Consider the following 12680-nt stretch of genomic DNA (forward strand, 5'->3'; position numbering starts at 1 on the left):
TCCTTCAGGCTTGAGATGTGCAGAATTTAACTCGGAAATGAGGAAAATTGGACGAGAAATGCATAAAAGTGTCTGAAAATCTTTAAAGTCGATTATCTCGGAAACTATGAGAGATAAGGGCCTCAAACTTTACATTTGTTTAGAGCCTCCTTCAGGCTTGAGATGTGCAAAATTTCACTTGGAAATGAGGAAAATTGGACGAGAAATGCATAAAAGTGTCTGAAAATCTTTAAAGTCGATTATCTCGGAAACTATGAGATATAGGGGCCTCAAACATTACATTTGTTTAGAGCCTCCTTCAGGCTTGAGATGTGCAAAATTTCACTCGGAAATAAGGAAAATTGGACGAGAAATGCACAAAAGTGTTTGAAAATCTTTAAAGTCGATTATCTCGGAAACTATGAGAGATAGGTGCGTCAAACTTTACATTTGTTTAGAGCCTCCTTCAGGCTTGAGATGTGCAAAATTTCACTTGGAAATGAGGAAAATTGGACGATAAATCCATAAAAGTGTATGAAAATCTTTAAAGTCGATTATCTAACTATGAGAAAAACTATGAGTGAAAGAGGCCTATAACTTTAAATCCAGTTAAAAGAACTGTGCTAAGATCTGGAATTTCCAGGAGGAAGGTCCAGGAATCCTCTGACCACAAAAGGTATCTGAAGTGTTTTGGACATAATATGCAAGAAAATCTCGAAAGATCTGAGATTTGCTGGAGGAAGCTCCAGAAATCCTCTGACCACAAAAGGTATTTGAAGTGTTTTGGGCGTAATATACAAGGAAATCCCAGAAGATCTGGGATTTCTGGAGGAAGCTCCAGAAATCCTCTGACCACAAAAGGTATCTGAAGTGTTTCGGGCATAATATACAAGAAAATCCCAGAAGATCTGGAATTTGCTGGAGGAAGCTCCAGAAATCCTCTGACCACAAAAGGTATCTGAAGTGTTTTGGACATAATATGCAAGAAAATCCCAGAAGATCTGGAATTTCCTGGAGGAATGTCCAGAAATCCTCTGACCACAAAAGGTATCTGAAGTGTTTTGGACATAATATGCAAGAATATCCCAGAAAATCTGGGATTTCTGGAGGAAGCTCCAGAAATCCTCTGACCACAAAAGGTATCTGAAGTGTTTTGGACATAATATGCAAGAAAATCCCAGAAGATCTGGGATTTCCTGGAGGAAGCTCCAGAAATCCTTTGACCACAAAAGGTATCTGAAGTGTTTTGGGCATAATATACAAGAAAATTCCAGAAGATCTGGGATTTGCTGGAGGAAGCTCCAGAAATCCTTTGACCACAAAAGGTATCTGAAGTGTTTTGGGCGTAATATGCAAGAAAATCCCAGAAGATCTGGGATTTCCTGGAGGAATGTCCAGAAATCCTCTAACCACAAAAGGTATCTGAAGTGTTTTAGGCATAATATACAAGAAAATCCCAGAAGATCTGGGATTTCCTGGAGGAAGCTCCAGAAATCCTCTGACCACAAAAGGTATCTGAAGGGTTTTAAACATAATATGCAAGAAAATCACAGAAGATCTGGGATTTCTGGAGGAAGCTCCAGAAATCCTCTGACCACAAAAGGTATCTGAAGTGTTTTGGGCATAATATACAAGAAAATCCCAGAAGATCTGGGATTTCCTGGAGGAAGCTCCAGAAATCCTCTAACCACAAAAGGTATCTGAAGTGTTTTGGGCATAATATACAAGAAAATCCCAGAAGATCTGGGATTTCCTGGAGGAAGCTCCAGAAATCCTCTGACCACAAAAGGTATCTGAAGTGTTTTGGACATCATATGCAAGAAAATCCCAGAAGATCTGGGATTTCCTGGAGGAAGCTCCAGAAATCCTTTGACCACAAAAGGTATCTGAAGTGTTTTGGGCATAATATACAAGAAAATCCCAGATGATCTGGGATTTGCTGGAGGAAGCTCCAGAAATCCTTTGACCACAAAAGGTATCTGAAGTGTTTTGGGCGTAATATGCAAGAAAATCCCAGAAGATCTGGGATTTTCTGGAGGAATGTCCAGAAATCCTCTGACCACAAAAGGTATCTGAAGTGTTTTGGGCATAATATACAAGAAAATCCCAGAAGATCTGGGATTTCCTGGAGGAAGCTCCAGAAATCCTCTGACCACAAAAGGTATCAGAAGGGTTTTAAACATAATTTGCAAGAAAATCACAGAAGATCTGGGATTTCTGGAGGAAGCTCCAGAAATCCTTTGACCACAAAAGGTATCTGAAGTGTTTTGGGCATAATATACAAGAAAATCCCAGAAGATCTGGGATTTCCTGGAGGAAGCTCCAGAAATCTTCTGACCACAAAAGGTATCTGAAGTGTTTTGGGCATAATATACAAGAAAATCCCAGATGATCTGGGATTTCTGGAGGAAGCTCCAGAAATCCTCTGACCACAAAAGGTATCTGAAGTGTTTTGGACATAATATGCAAGAAAATCCCAAAAATCTGGGATTTGCTGGAGGAAGCTCTGGAAATCCTCAGACCACAAAAGGTATCTGAAGTGTTTTGGGCATAATATGCAAGAAAATCTTAGAAGATGTGGGATTTCCTGGAGGAATATCGCGAAAAATTGCGAAAACGCTAGGGAATTCCATATCCGGAACAGTGCTGGAGATGTTCCCCATGTGGATGGACTCAGATCTGACCATTTCTGGAAGAGAGATGGCAAAAAAGCTAGGGAATTCTCTATCCGGAACAGTGCTGGAGATGATCACCATGTGGATGGACTCAGATCTGACCATTTCTGGAAGAGAGATGGCGAAAAAGCTAGGGAATTCTATATTCGGAACAGTGCTGGAGATGATCACCATGTGGATGGACTCAGATCTGACCATTTCAGGACGAGAGATGGCGAAAAAGCTAGGGAATTCCATATCCGGAACAGTGCTGGAGATGATCACCATGTGGATGGACTCTGATCTGACCATTTCTGGAAGAGAGATGGCGAAAAAGCTAGGGAATTCCATATTCGGAACAGTGCTGGAGATGGTCACCATGTGGATGGACTCAGATCTGACCATTTCAGGAAGAGAGATGGCGAAAAAGCTAGGGAATTCTATATCCGGAACAGTGCTGGAGATGATCACCATGTGGATGGACTCAGATCTGACCATTGCTGGAAGAGAGATGGCGAAAAAGCTAGGGAATTCCATATCCGGAACAGTGCTGGAGATGATCACCATGTGGATGGACTCAGATCTGACCATTTCTGGAAGAGAGATGGCGAAAAACTAGGGAATTCCATATCCGGAACAATGCTGGAGATGGTCACCATGTTGATGGACTCAGATCTGACCATTTCAGGAAGAGAGATGGGGAAAAAGCTAGGGAATTCTATATTCGGAACAGTGCTGGAGATGATCACCATGTGGATGGACTCAGATCTGACCATTTCAGGACGAGAGATGGCGAAAAACTAGGGAATTCTCTATCCGGAACAGTGCTGGAGATGATCACCATGTGGATGGACTCAGATCTGGCCATTTCTGGAAGAGAGATGTCGAAAAAGCTAGGGAATTCCATATTCGGAACATTGCTGGAGATGGTCACCATGTGGATGGACTCAGATCTGACCATTTCAGGAAGAGAGATGGCGAAAAAGCTAGGGAATTCCATATCCGGAACAGTGCTGCAGATGGTCCCCATGTGGATGGACCCAGATCTGACCATTTCTGGAAGAGAGATGGCGAAAAAGCTAGGGAATTCCATATCCGGAACTGTGCTGGAGATGGTCACCATGTGGATGGACTCAGATCTGACCATTTCTGGAAGAGAGATGGCGAAAAAGCTAGGGAATTCCATATCCGGAACAGTGCTGGAGATGATCACCATGTGGATGGACTCAGATCTGACCATTTCTGGAAGAGAGATGGCGAAAAAGCTAGGGAATTCCATATCCGGAACAATGCTGGAGATGGTCACCATGTGGATGGACTCAGATCTGACCATTTTAGGAAGAGAGATGGGGAAAAAGCTAGGGAATTCTATATTCGGAACAGTGCTGGAGATGATCACCATGTGGATGGACTCAGATCTGACCATTTCAGGACGAGAGATGGCGAAAAAGCTAGGGAATTCTCTATCCGGAACAGTGCTGGAGATGATCACCATGTGGATGGACTCAGATCTGACCATTTCAGGAAGAGAGATGGCGAAAAAGCTAGGGAATTCTATATTCGGAACAGTGCTGGAGATGATCACCATGTGGATGGACTCAGATCTGACCATTTCAGGACGAGAGATGGCGAAAAAGCTAGGGAATTCCATATCCGGAACAGTGCTGGAGATGATCACCATGTGGATGGACTCTGATCTGACCATTTCTGGAAGAGAGATGGCGAAAAAGCTAGGGAATTCCATATCCGGAACAATGCTGGAGATGATCACCATGTGGATGGACTCAGATCTGTCCATTTCTGGAAGAGAGATGGCGAAAAAGCTAGGGAATTCCATATCCGGGTCAGTGCTGGAGATGGTCACCATGTGGATGGACTCAGATCTGACCATTTCTGGAAGAGAGATGGCGAAAAAGCTAGGGAATTCCATATCCGGAACAATGCTGGAGATGATCACCATGTGGATGGGCTCAGATCTGGCCATTTCTGGAAGAGAGATGGCGAAAAAGCTAGGGAATTCCATATCCGGAACAGTGCTGGAGATGGTCACCATGTGGATGGACTCAGATCTGACCATTTCTGGAAGAGAGATGGCGAAAAAGCTAGGGAATTCCATATCCGGAACAGTGCTGGAGATGATCACCATGTGGATGGACTCAGATCTGACCATTTCTGGAAGAGAGATGGCGAAAAAGCTAGGGAATTCCATATCCGGAACAATGCTGGAGATGATCACCATGTGGATGGACTCAGATCTGGCCATTTCTGGAAGAGAGATGGCGAAAAAGCTAGGGAATTCCATATCCGGAACAGTGCTGGAGATGGTCACCATGTGGATGGACTCAGATCTGACCATTTCTGGAAGAGAGATGGCGAAAAAGCTAGGGAATTCCATATCCGGAACAGTGCTGGAGATGATCACCATGTGGATGGACTCAGATCTGACCATTTCTGGAAGAGAGATGGCGAAAAAGCTAGGGAATTCCATATCCGGAACAATGCTGGAGATGATCACCATGTGGATGGACTCAGATCTGACCATTTCTGGAAGAGAGATGGCGAAAAATCTAGGGAATTCTATATTCGGAACAGTGCTGGAGATGATCACCATGTGGATGGACTCAGATCTGACCATTTCAGGACGAGAGATGGCGAAAAAGCTAGGGAATTCCATATCCGGAACAGTGCTGGAGATGATCACCATGTGGATGGACTCAGATCTGACCATTTCTGGAAGAGAGATGGCGAAAAAGCTAGGGAATTCCATATCCGGAACAATGCTGGAGATGATCACCATGTGGATGGACTCAGATCTGGCCATTTCTGGAAGGGATGGACTCAGATCTGGCCATTTCTGGAAGAGAGATGGCGAAAAAGCTAGGGAATTCCATATCCGGAACAATGCTGGAGATGATCACCATGTGGATGGACTCAGATCTGGCCATTTCTGGAAGAGAGATGGGGAAAAAGCTAGGGAATTCTATATTCGGAACAGTGCTGGAGATGATCACCATGTGGATGGACTCAGATCTGACCATTTCAGGACGAGAGATGGCGAAAAAGCTAGGGAATTCTCTATCCGGAACAGTGCTGGAGATGATCACCATGTGGATGGACTCAGATCTGACCATTTCTGGAAGAGAGATGGCGAAAAAGCTAGGGAATTCTATATTCGGAACAGTGCTGGAGATGATCACCATGTGGATGGACTCAGATCTGACCATTTCTGGAAGAGAGATGGCGAAAAAGCTATGGAATTCCATATCCGGAACAATGCTGGAGATGATCACCATGTGGATGGACTCAGATCTGGCCATTTCTGAAAGAGAGATGGGGAAAAAGCTAGGGAATTCTATATCCGGAACAATGCTGGAGATGATCACCATGTGGATGGACTCAGATCTGGCCATTTCTGGAAGAGAGATGGCGAAAAAGCTAGGGAATTCCATATTCGGAACAGTGCTGGAGATGGTCACCATGTGGATGGACTCAGATCTGACCATTTCAGGAAGAGAGATGGCGAAAAAGCTAGGGAATTCTATATCCGGAACAGTGCTGGAGATGATCACCATGTGGATGGACTCAGATCTGACCATTTCTGGAAGAGAGATGGCGAAAAAGCTAGGGAATTCCATATCCGGAACAATGCTGGAGATGATCACCATGTGGATGGACTCAGATCTGGCCATTTCTGGAAGAGAGATGGCGAAAAAGCTAGGGAATTCCATATCCGGAACAGTGCTGGAGATGGTCACCATGTGGATGGACTCAGATCTGACCATTTCTGGAAGAGAGATGGCGAAAAATCTAGGGAATTCCATATCCGGAACAGTGCTGGAGATGATCACCATGTGGATGGACTCAGATCTGACCATTTCTGGAAGAGAGATGGCGAAAAAGCTAGGGAATTCCATATCCGGAACAATGCTGGAGATGGTCACCATGTGGATGGACTCAGATCTGACCATTTCAGGAAGAGAGATGGGGAAAAAGCTAGTGAATTCCATATCCGGAACAGTGCTGGAGATGATCACCATGTGGATGGACTCAGATCTGACCATTTCTGGAAGAGAGATGGCGAAAAAGCTAGGGAATTCCATATTCGGAACAGTGCTGGTGATGGTCACCATGTGGATGGACTCAGATCTGACCATTTCTGGAAGAGAGATGGCGAAAAAGCTAGGGAATTCCATATCCGGAACAGTGCTGGAGATGATCACCATGTGGATGGACTCAGATCTGACCATTTCTGGAAGAGAAATGGCGAAAAAGCTAGGGAATTCCATATCCGGAACAATGCTGGAGATGATCACCATGTGGATGGACTCAGATCTGGCCATTTCTGGAAGAGAGATGGCGAAAAAGCCAGGGAATTCCATATCCGGAACAGTGATGGAGATGGTCCCCATGTGGATGGACTCAGATCTGACCATTTCTGGAAGAGAGATGGCGAAAAAGCTAGGGAATTCCATATCCGGAACAGTGCTGGAGATGATCACCATGTGGATGGACTCAGATCTGGCCATTTCTGGAAGAGAGATGGCGAAAAAGCTAGGGAATTCCATATCCGGAACAGTGCTGGAGATGGTCACCATGTGGATGGACTCAGATCTGACCATTTCAGGAAGAGAGATGGCGAAAAAGCTAGGGAATTCTATATCCGGAACAGTGCTGGAGATGGTCCCCATGTGGATGGACTCAGATCTGACCATTTATGGAAGAGAGATGGCGAAAAAGCTAGGGAATTCCATATCCGGAACAGTGCTGGAGATGGTCACCATGTGGATGGACTCAGATCTGACCATTTCAGGAAGAGAGATGGCGAAAAAGCTAGGGAATTCTATATCCGGAACAGTGCTGGAGATGGTCACCATGTGGATGGACTCAGATCTGACCATTTCAGGAAGAGAGATGGCGAAAAAGCTAGGGAATTCCATATCCGGAACAATGCTGGAGATGGTCACCATGTGGATGGACTCAGATCTGACCATTTCTGGAAGAGAGATGGCGAAAAAGCTAGGGAATTCTATATCCGGAACAGTGCTGGAGATGATCACCATGTGGATGGACTCAGATCTGGCCATTTCTGGAAGAGAGATGGCGAAAAAGCCAGGGAATTCCATATCCGGAACAGTGCTGGAGATGGTCCCCATGTGGATGGACTCAGATCTGACCATTTCTGGAAGAGAGATGGCGAAAAAGCTAGGGAATTCCATATCCGGAACAGTGCTGGAGATGGTCACCATGTGGATGGACTCAGATGTGACCATTTCTGGAAGAGAGATGGCGAAAAAGCTAGGGAATTCCATATCCGGAACAGTGCTGGAGATGATCACCATGTGGATGGACTCAGATCTGGCCATTTCTGGAAGAGAGATGGCGAAAAAGCTAGGGAATTCCATATCCGGAACAGTGCTGGAGATGATCACCATGTGGATGGACTCAGATCTGACCATTTCTGAAAGAGAGATGGCGAAAAAGCTAGGGAATTCCATATCCGGAACAATGCTGGAGATGATCACCATGTGGATGGACTCAGATCTGGCCATTTCTGGAAGAGAGATGGCGAAAAAGCCAGGGAATTCCATATCCGGAACAGTGCTGGAGATGGTCCCCATGTGGATGGACTCAGATCTGACCATTTCTGGAAGAGAGATGGCGAAAAAGCTAGGGAATTCCATATCCGGAACAGTGCTGGAGATGGTCACCATGTGGATGGACTCAGATGTGACCATTTCTGGAAGAGAGATGGCGAAAAAGCTAGGGAATTCCATATCCGGAACAGTGCTGGAGATGATCACCATGTGGATGGACTCAGATCTGGCCATTTCTGGAAGAGAGATGGCGAAAAAGCTAGGGAATTCCATATCCGGAACAGTGCTGGAGATGGTCACCATGTGGATGGACTCAGATCTGACCATTTCAGGAAGAGAGATGGCGAAAAAGCTAGGGAATTCTATATCCGGAACAGTGCTGGAGATGGTCCCCATGTGGATGGACTCAGATCTGACCATTTCTGGAAGAGAGATGGCGAAAAAGCTAGGGAATTCCATATCCGGAACAGTGCTGGAGATGATCACCATGTGGATGGACTCAGATCTGACCATTTCTGGAAGAGAGATGGCGAAAAAGCTAGGGAATTCCATATCCGGAACAGTGCTGGAGATGGTCACCATGTGGATGGACTCAGATCTGACCATTTCAGGAAGAGAGATGGCGAAAAAGCTAGGGAATTCCATATCCGGAACAGTGCTGGAGATGATCACCATGTGGATGGACTCAGATCTGGCCATTTCTGGAAGAGAGATGGCGAAAAAGCTAGGGAATTCCATATCCGGAACAGTGCTGGAGATGGTCCCCATGTGGATGGACTCAAAACTGATCAAATCTGGAGGAAAAATGAGGAAAAGTAGGATAATACCATGTCCAGAGCTTTTCCAGGGATGGTCATCTTGTGGATAAAGAAGATTTGGGGATGTCTAAAATAATGATGAGAAGGACGTCTTATGTTCGTAGATCATGAAATTGCTTTTTCTTTCAAATTCTAATTCAATTATACTGCGAGAAATGATTGATAAATGGTTTTTAGCTCGTTAAAAAACTGTGGCCGTTTTTTGCTCGTAAGATTTTTTGACAGTTTTTTTGCTCTGACAAAAAAGATACAGGGTTTTTGCAATAAGGTCCTCAATTCACACACAACAAATTGTGCAAAACCCAACAATACAATCCAATGCACTCAATAATGCAAATAATCATCAAAGGGACACCTCCAAGCAAGGAACAAGCCCAAAACAACCACTGGACACCTCACAAGAAGGAACAAGCCATTCAAACATCGCATCGCAAAGGTACCAAACAAATTATCAGCGCAATCACGGTTCCAATAATCAGGAACACACTCAGTGGCATCCTCCAAATCCTCAGAATCCACCGCAGGATTTTACAGGGTTTCCTCACTTCCAGGGATACCCATACTTTCCAACTCCGTATCCATATCAAGGAATGGATTACAGGGGAACAGCACCAAAATTGCCACCAATATCCATTGAGAAGTTCACCGGTGATCTCAAGAAGTGGCAAAATTGGATCCAGCTATTTGAAAGCGTCATAGACAAAAATCAACGCATTTCCAACGTGGAAAAATTACAATATTTAAACAATTATTTGGAAGGAGAGCCAAAAGAATTAATTTCAGATCTCAAGCTACAAGAAGACAGCTACCAAGAAACATTGGATATTTTGAAGCAAAGATATGATGACCAACGGCAAATCATTCTAGCCTACACAGCACTTGTGTTAGATCAAAAGAAGGTGAATTTTCGGTCAGCTCAAGAAATCATCGATCTACACAACAAAACACTTCAATGCTACAAAGGATTGAAGACTATGGGTGCACAAACTCTTGAGATTTTACTCACAGCTCATATGCTCCATAACATGGATAATGAATCTCTACGCATTTTTGAACAATCTTTGATAAATCCCATGAGTATGCCATCAATCAATGAAGTGTTAACATTCCTCAAAAATCGGCACAGAATATTGCAAAAGTGCAATAATGAAAACAAACCAAAAAAGCAACAACAGAATGGGGCACAGCCAAAAGACAATAAGAAAAATTTTCATATCAGCACTAATAGTGCATGTGAAATTTGCAACGCCCCACACAAAATTTTCATGTGCAAAAAATTTAAAGATCTCACACCACAACAGAGAAAAGATCAAGTTAAGCAGCACAAATTATGTTACAATTGCTTATCGTCTCACCATAGATATGAGGATTGTTCAAGCACAAAAACTTGCAAACAATGCAATGGGAAACATAACACCCTTCTACATTTCAATAAGGCAAAAAAAGAGCAGGGAGAATTACAACCAAGCACCTCAGCTCACCACTCTGATGTTCAAGAAAACGAACCTGAGCAAGGGGATAATAATCACCAAAAAGATGTTATATCCCTCTATGTCAAACCGAAACAGAAAATTCTCCCTACAGCTCTCATAAAAATTCGTGCCCACAATGGACGATGGGACATCTTTCGAGCTTTGGTTGATACAGGCTCAGCTGAAACATTCATTTCAGAAGAAGCAGTGCAAAATCTTGCACTTCCAAGACAAAAAATCAATGCACCAATTCAAGGCATTGGCCAAGCCAGTGCAGGCATCTCAAAATATTCAGTGGAATTACAGATTAAACCACGATTTCCCTCAAATATCGCATTACATGAGAGAGCCTTAGTGCTGCCCAAACTCACGGGCATGATGCCATCAAGATCAATTAGTGCAACAGCAACTAAACACATCAACAACAATATGATTCTAGCAGATCCAACATTTAACATTCCTGGGCCAATAGATCTCATCCTTGGAATAAATCTTTATTCAAAAATCATAAAGGCAGAGATTCACAAATATGACAAAGACGATATCATTGCACAGGAAACAAACATTGGTTGGATCATATTCGGAGAAGCTCCAGCGAGCACACCATCAAGAAACAATATCATCAGTCTCATCTCAATGCAAGAAATTGATGATAACCTCCGACGTTTCTGGGATATGGAAACAAACAAGGAAGAAGATATCACGCCAAACGAAGATTGCGAAAAACAATTCAAACAACATGTTCATCGTGATGAGTCAGGAAGATTTACAGTTTCACTACCATTCAGAAAATCTCCCACAATGCTAGGAAATTCGAAGGACAGAGCAATGTCCAGATTTTTTAGCGTTGAAAGACGCATGGAAAAGGATGAAATTCTGAACGAAGAATATCACAAATTCATGAAGGAATACATTGAGCTTGGCCATATGTCCGAAGCTAATGACAACAAAGGCCAATACTATCTTCCACACCACGCTGTTTTTAAACCCTCCAGTACAACAACCAAAACAAGGGTTGTTTTCGATGCCTCCTGCAAGACATCAACAGGTGTTTCTTTAAATGACGTGTTGCACACAGGCAGCAAATTACAATCAGACTTGACTCATATCGTCATGAGATGGAGAAAACACGAATTTGTCATAATGGGAGACATCGAAAAAATGTTTCGTCAGATACTAGTGCGAGAAGAAGATAGGAACTTTCAGCGAATCCTCTGGAGAGAGGACAAGAACATGCCTGTAAAAGAATACACCCTCAACACAGTGACTTACGGAACAGGACCGGCAACCTATCTCTCAGTACGATGTCTACAAGAGCTCGCAAATCAGGAAGAACTCAATTTCCCCAAAGCTTCAAAAACACTACGAGAAGACTTCTACGTAGATGATCTGATGACTGGTGCTAAAACTATTAATGAAGCTCGCCAATTGCAAAAAGACCTGATCAACCTTCTTGCGAAAGGAGGCTTCAACCTGAGAAAATGGGTATCAAACACAGCAGAACTCACGGCACATCTCCAACCAGATCAAAGAGCAATTCCTGAAAACATCCAAATTGGTACTGACGAGCATATCAAAGCACTGGGAATAGAATGGAATCAACGAACAGACGAATTCACGTTCAGTCTCAATCCACGTGATTACCATGGAATTACGAAAAGGCAACTCTTATCAAGCATTGCATCAATCTTCGACCCCATCGGTTGGCTAGCACCGATCACAGTTCGAGCAAAGATCCTCATGCAAGAACTCTGGAATCAGGAGCTAAATTGGGATGACCCCACACCATCAGACACACAAAAAGAATGGTCATCACTCATGATAGAGCTCCGACAGTTGGATTCAGTGAGAATACCCAGATGGATACACACTAACAACACTACACAACTGCATGGATTCTGTGACGCGTCACAAAAAGCATACGCAGCAGTAGTCTACACAAGATCAGTCGATGAACAAGGACGCGTTCATATACATCTTATTGCAGCCAAAACAAAGATGGCTCCACTCAAAAACAAGGTAACATTACCAAGATTGGAACTAAATGCAGCAGTCTTGCTAGCAAACCTCCTGCACAATGCACTGGAAGCACTGCAAATCAATAAACCTGAAGTATATGCATGGAGTGACTCAGAAATCACGCTAGCATGGATCGCCAAACCA

The 12680-nt window shown here is 43.7% G+C and overlaps 1 protein-coding gene across 1 annotated transcript; it reads left to right on the forward strand.

Annotated features, from left to right (window-relative positions):
- Positions 1 to 9635: 9635 nt before the first annotated feature.
- Positions 9636 to 12629, forward strand: LOC129809405 (uncharacterized; the record flags this gene model as incomplete). The annotated part of the gene is made up of 1 exon (XM_055859212.1): positions 9636 to 12629. A coding segment is annotated over exon 1 (2994 nt), but the record flags the coding sequence as incomplete, so codon positions are not given.
- Positions 12630 to 12680: the final 51 nt, after the last annotated feature.

Source organism: Phlebotomus papatasi, unplaced genomic scaffold, assembly GCF_024763615.1.
Source record: "Phlebotomus papatasi isolate M1 unplaced genomic scaffold, Ppap_2.1 HiC_scaffold_94, whole genome shotgun sequence".
Taxonomy (NCBI): Eukaryota; Metazoa; Arthropoda; class Insecta; order Diptera; family Psychodidae; genus Phlebotomus; species Phlebotomus papatasi.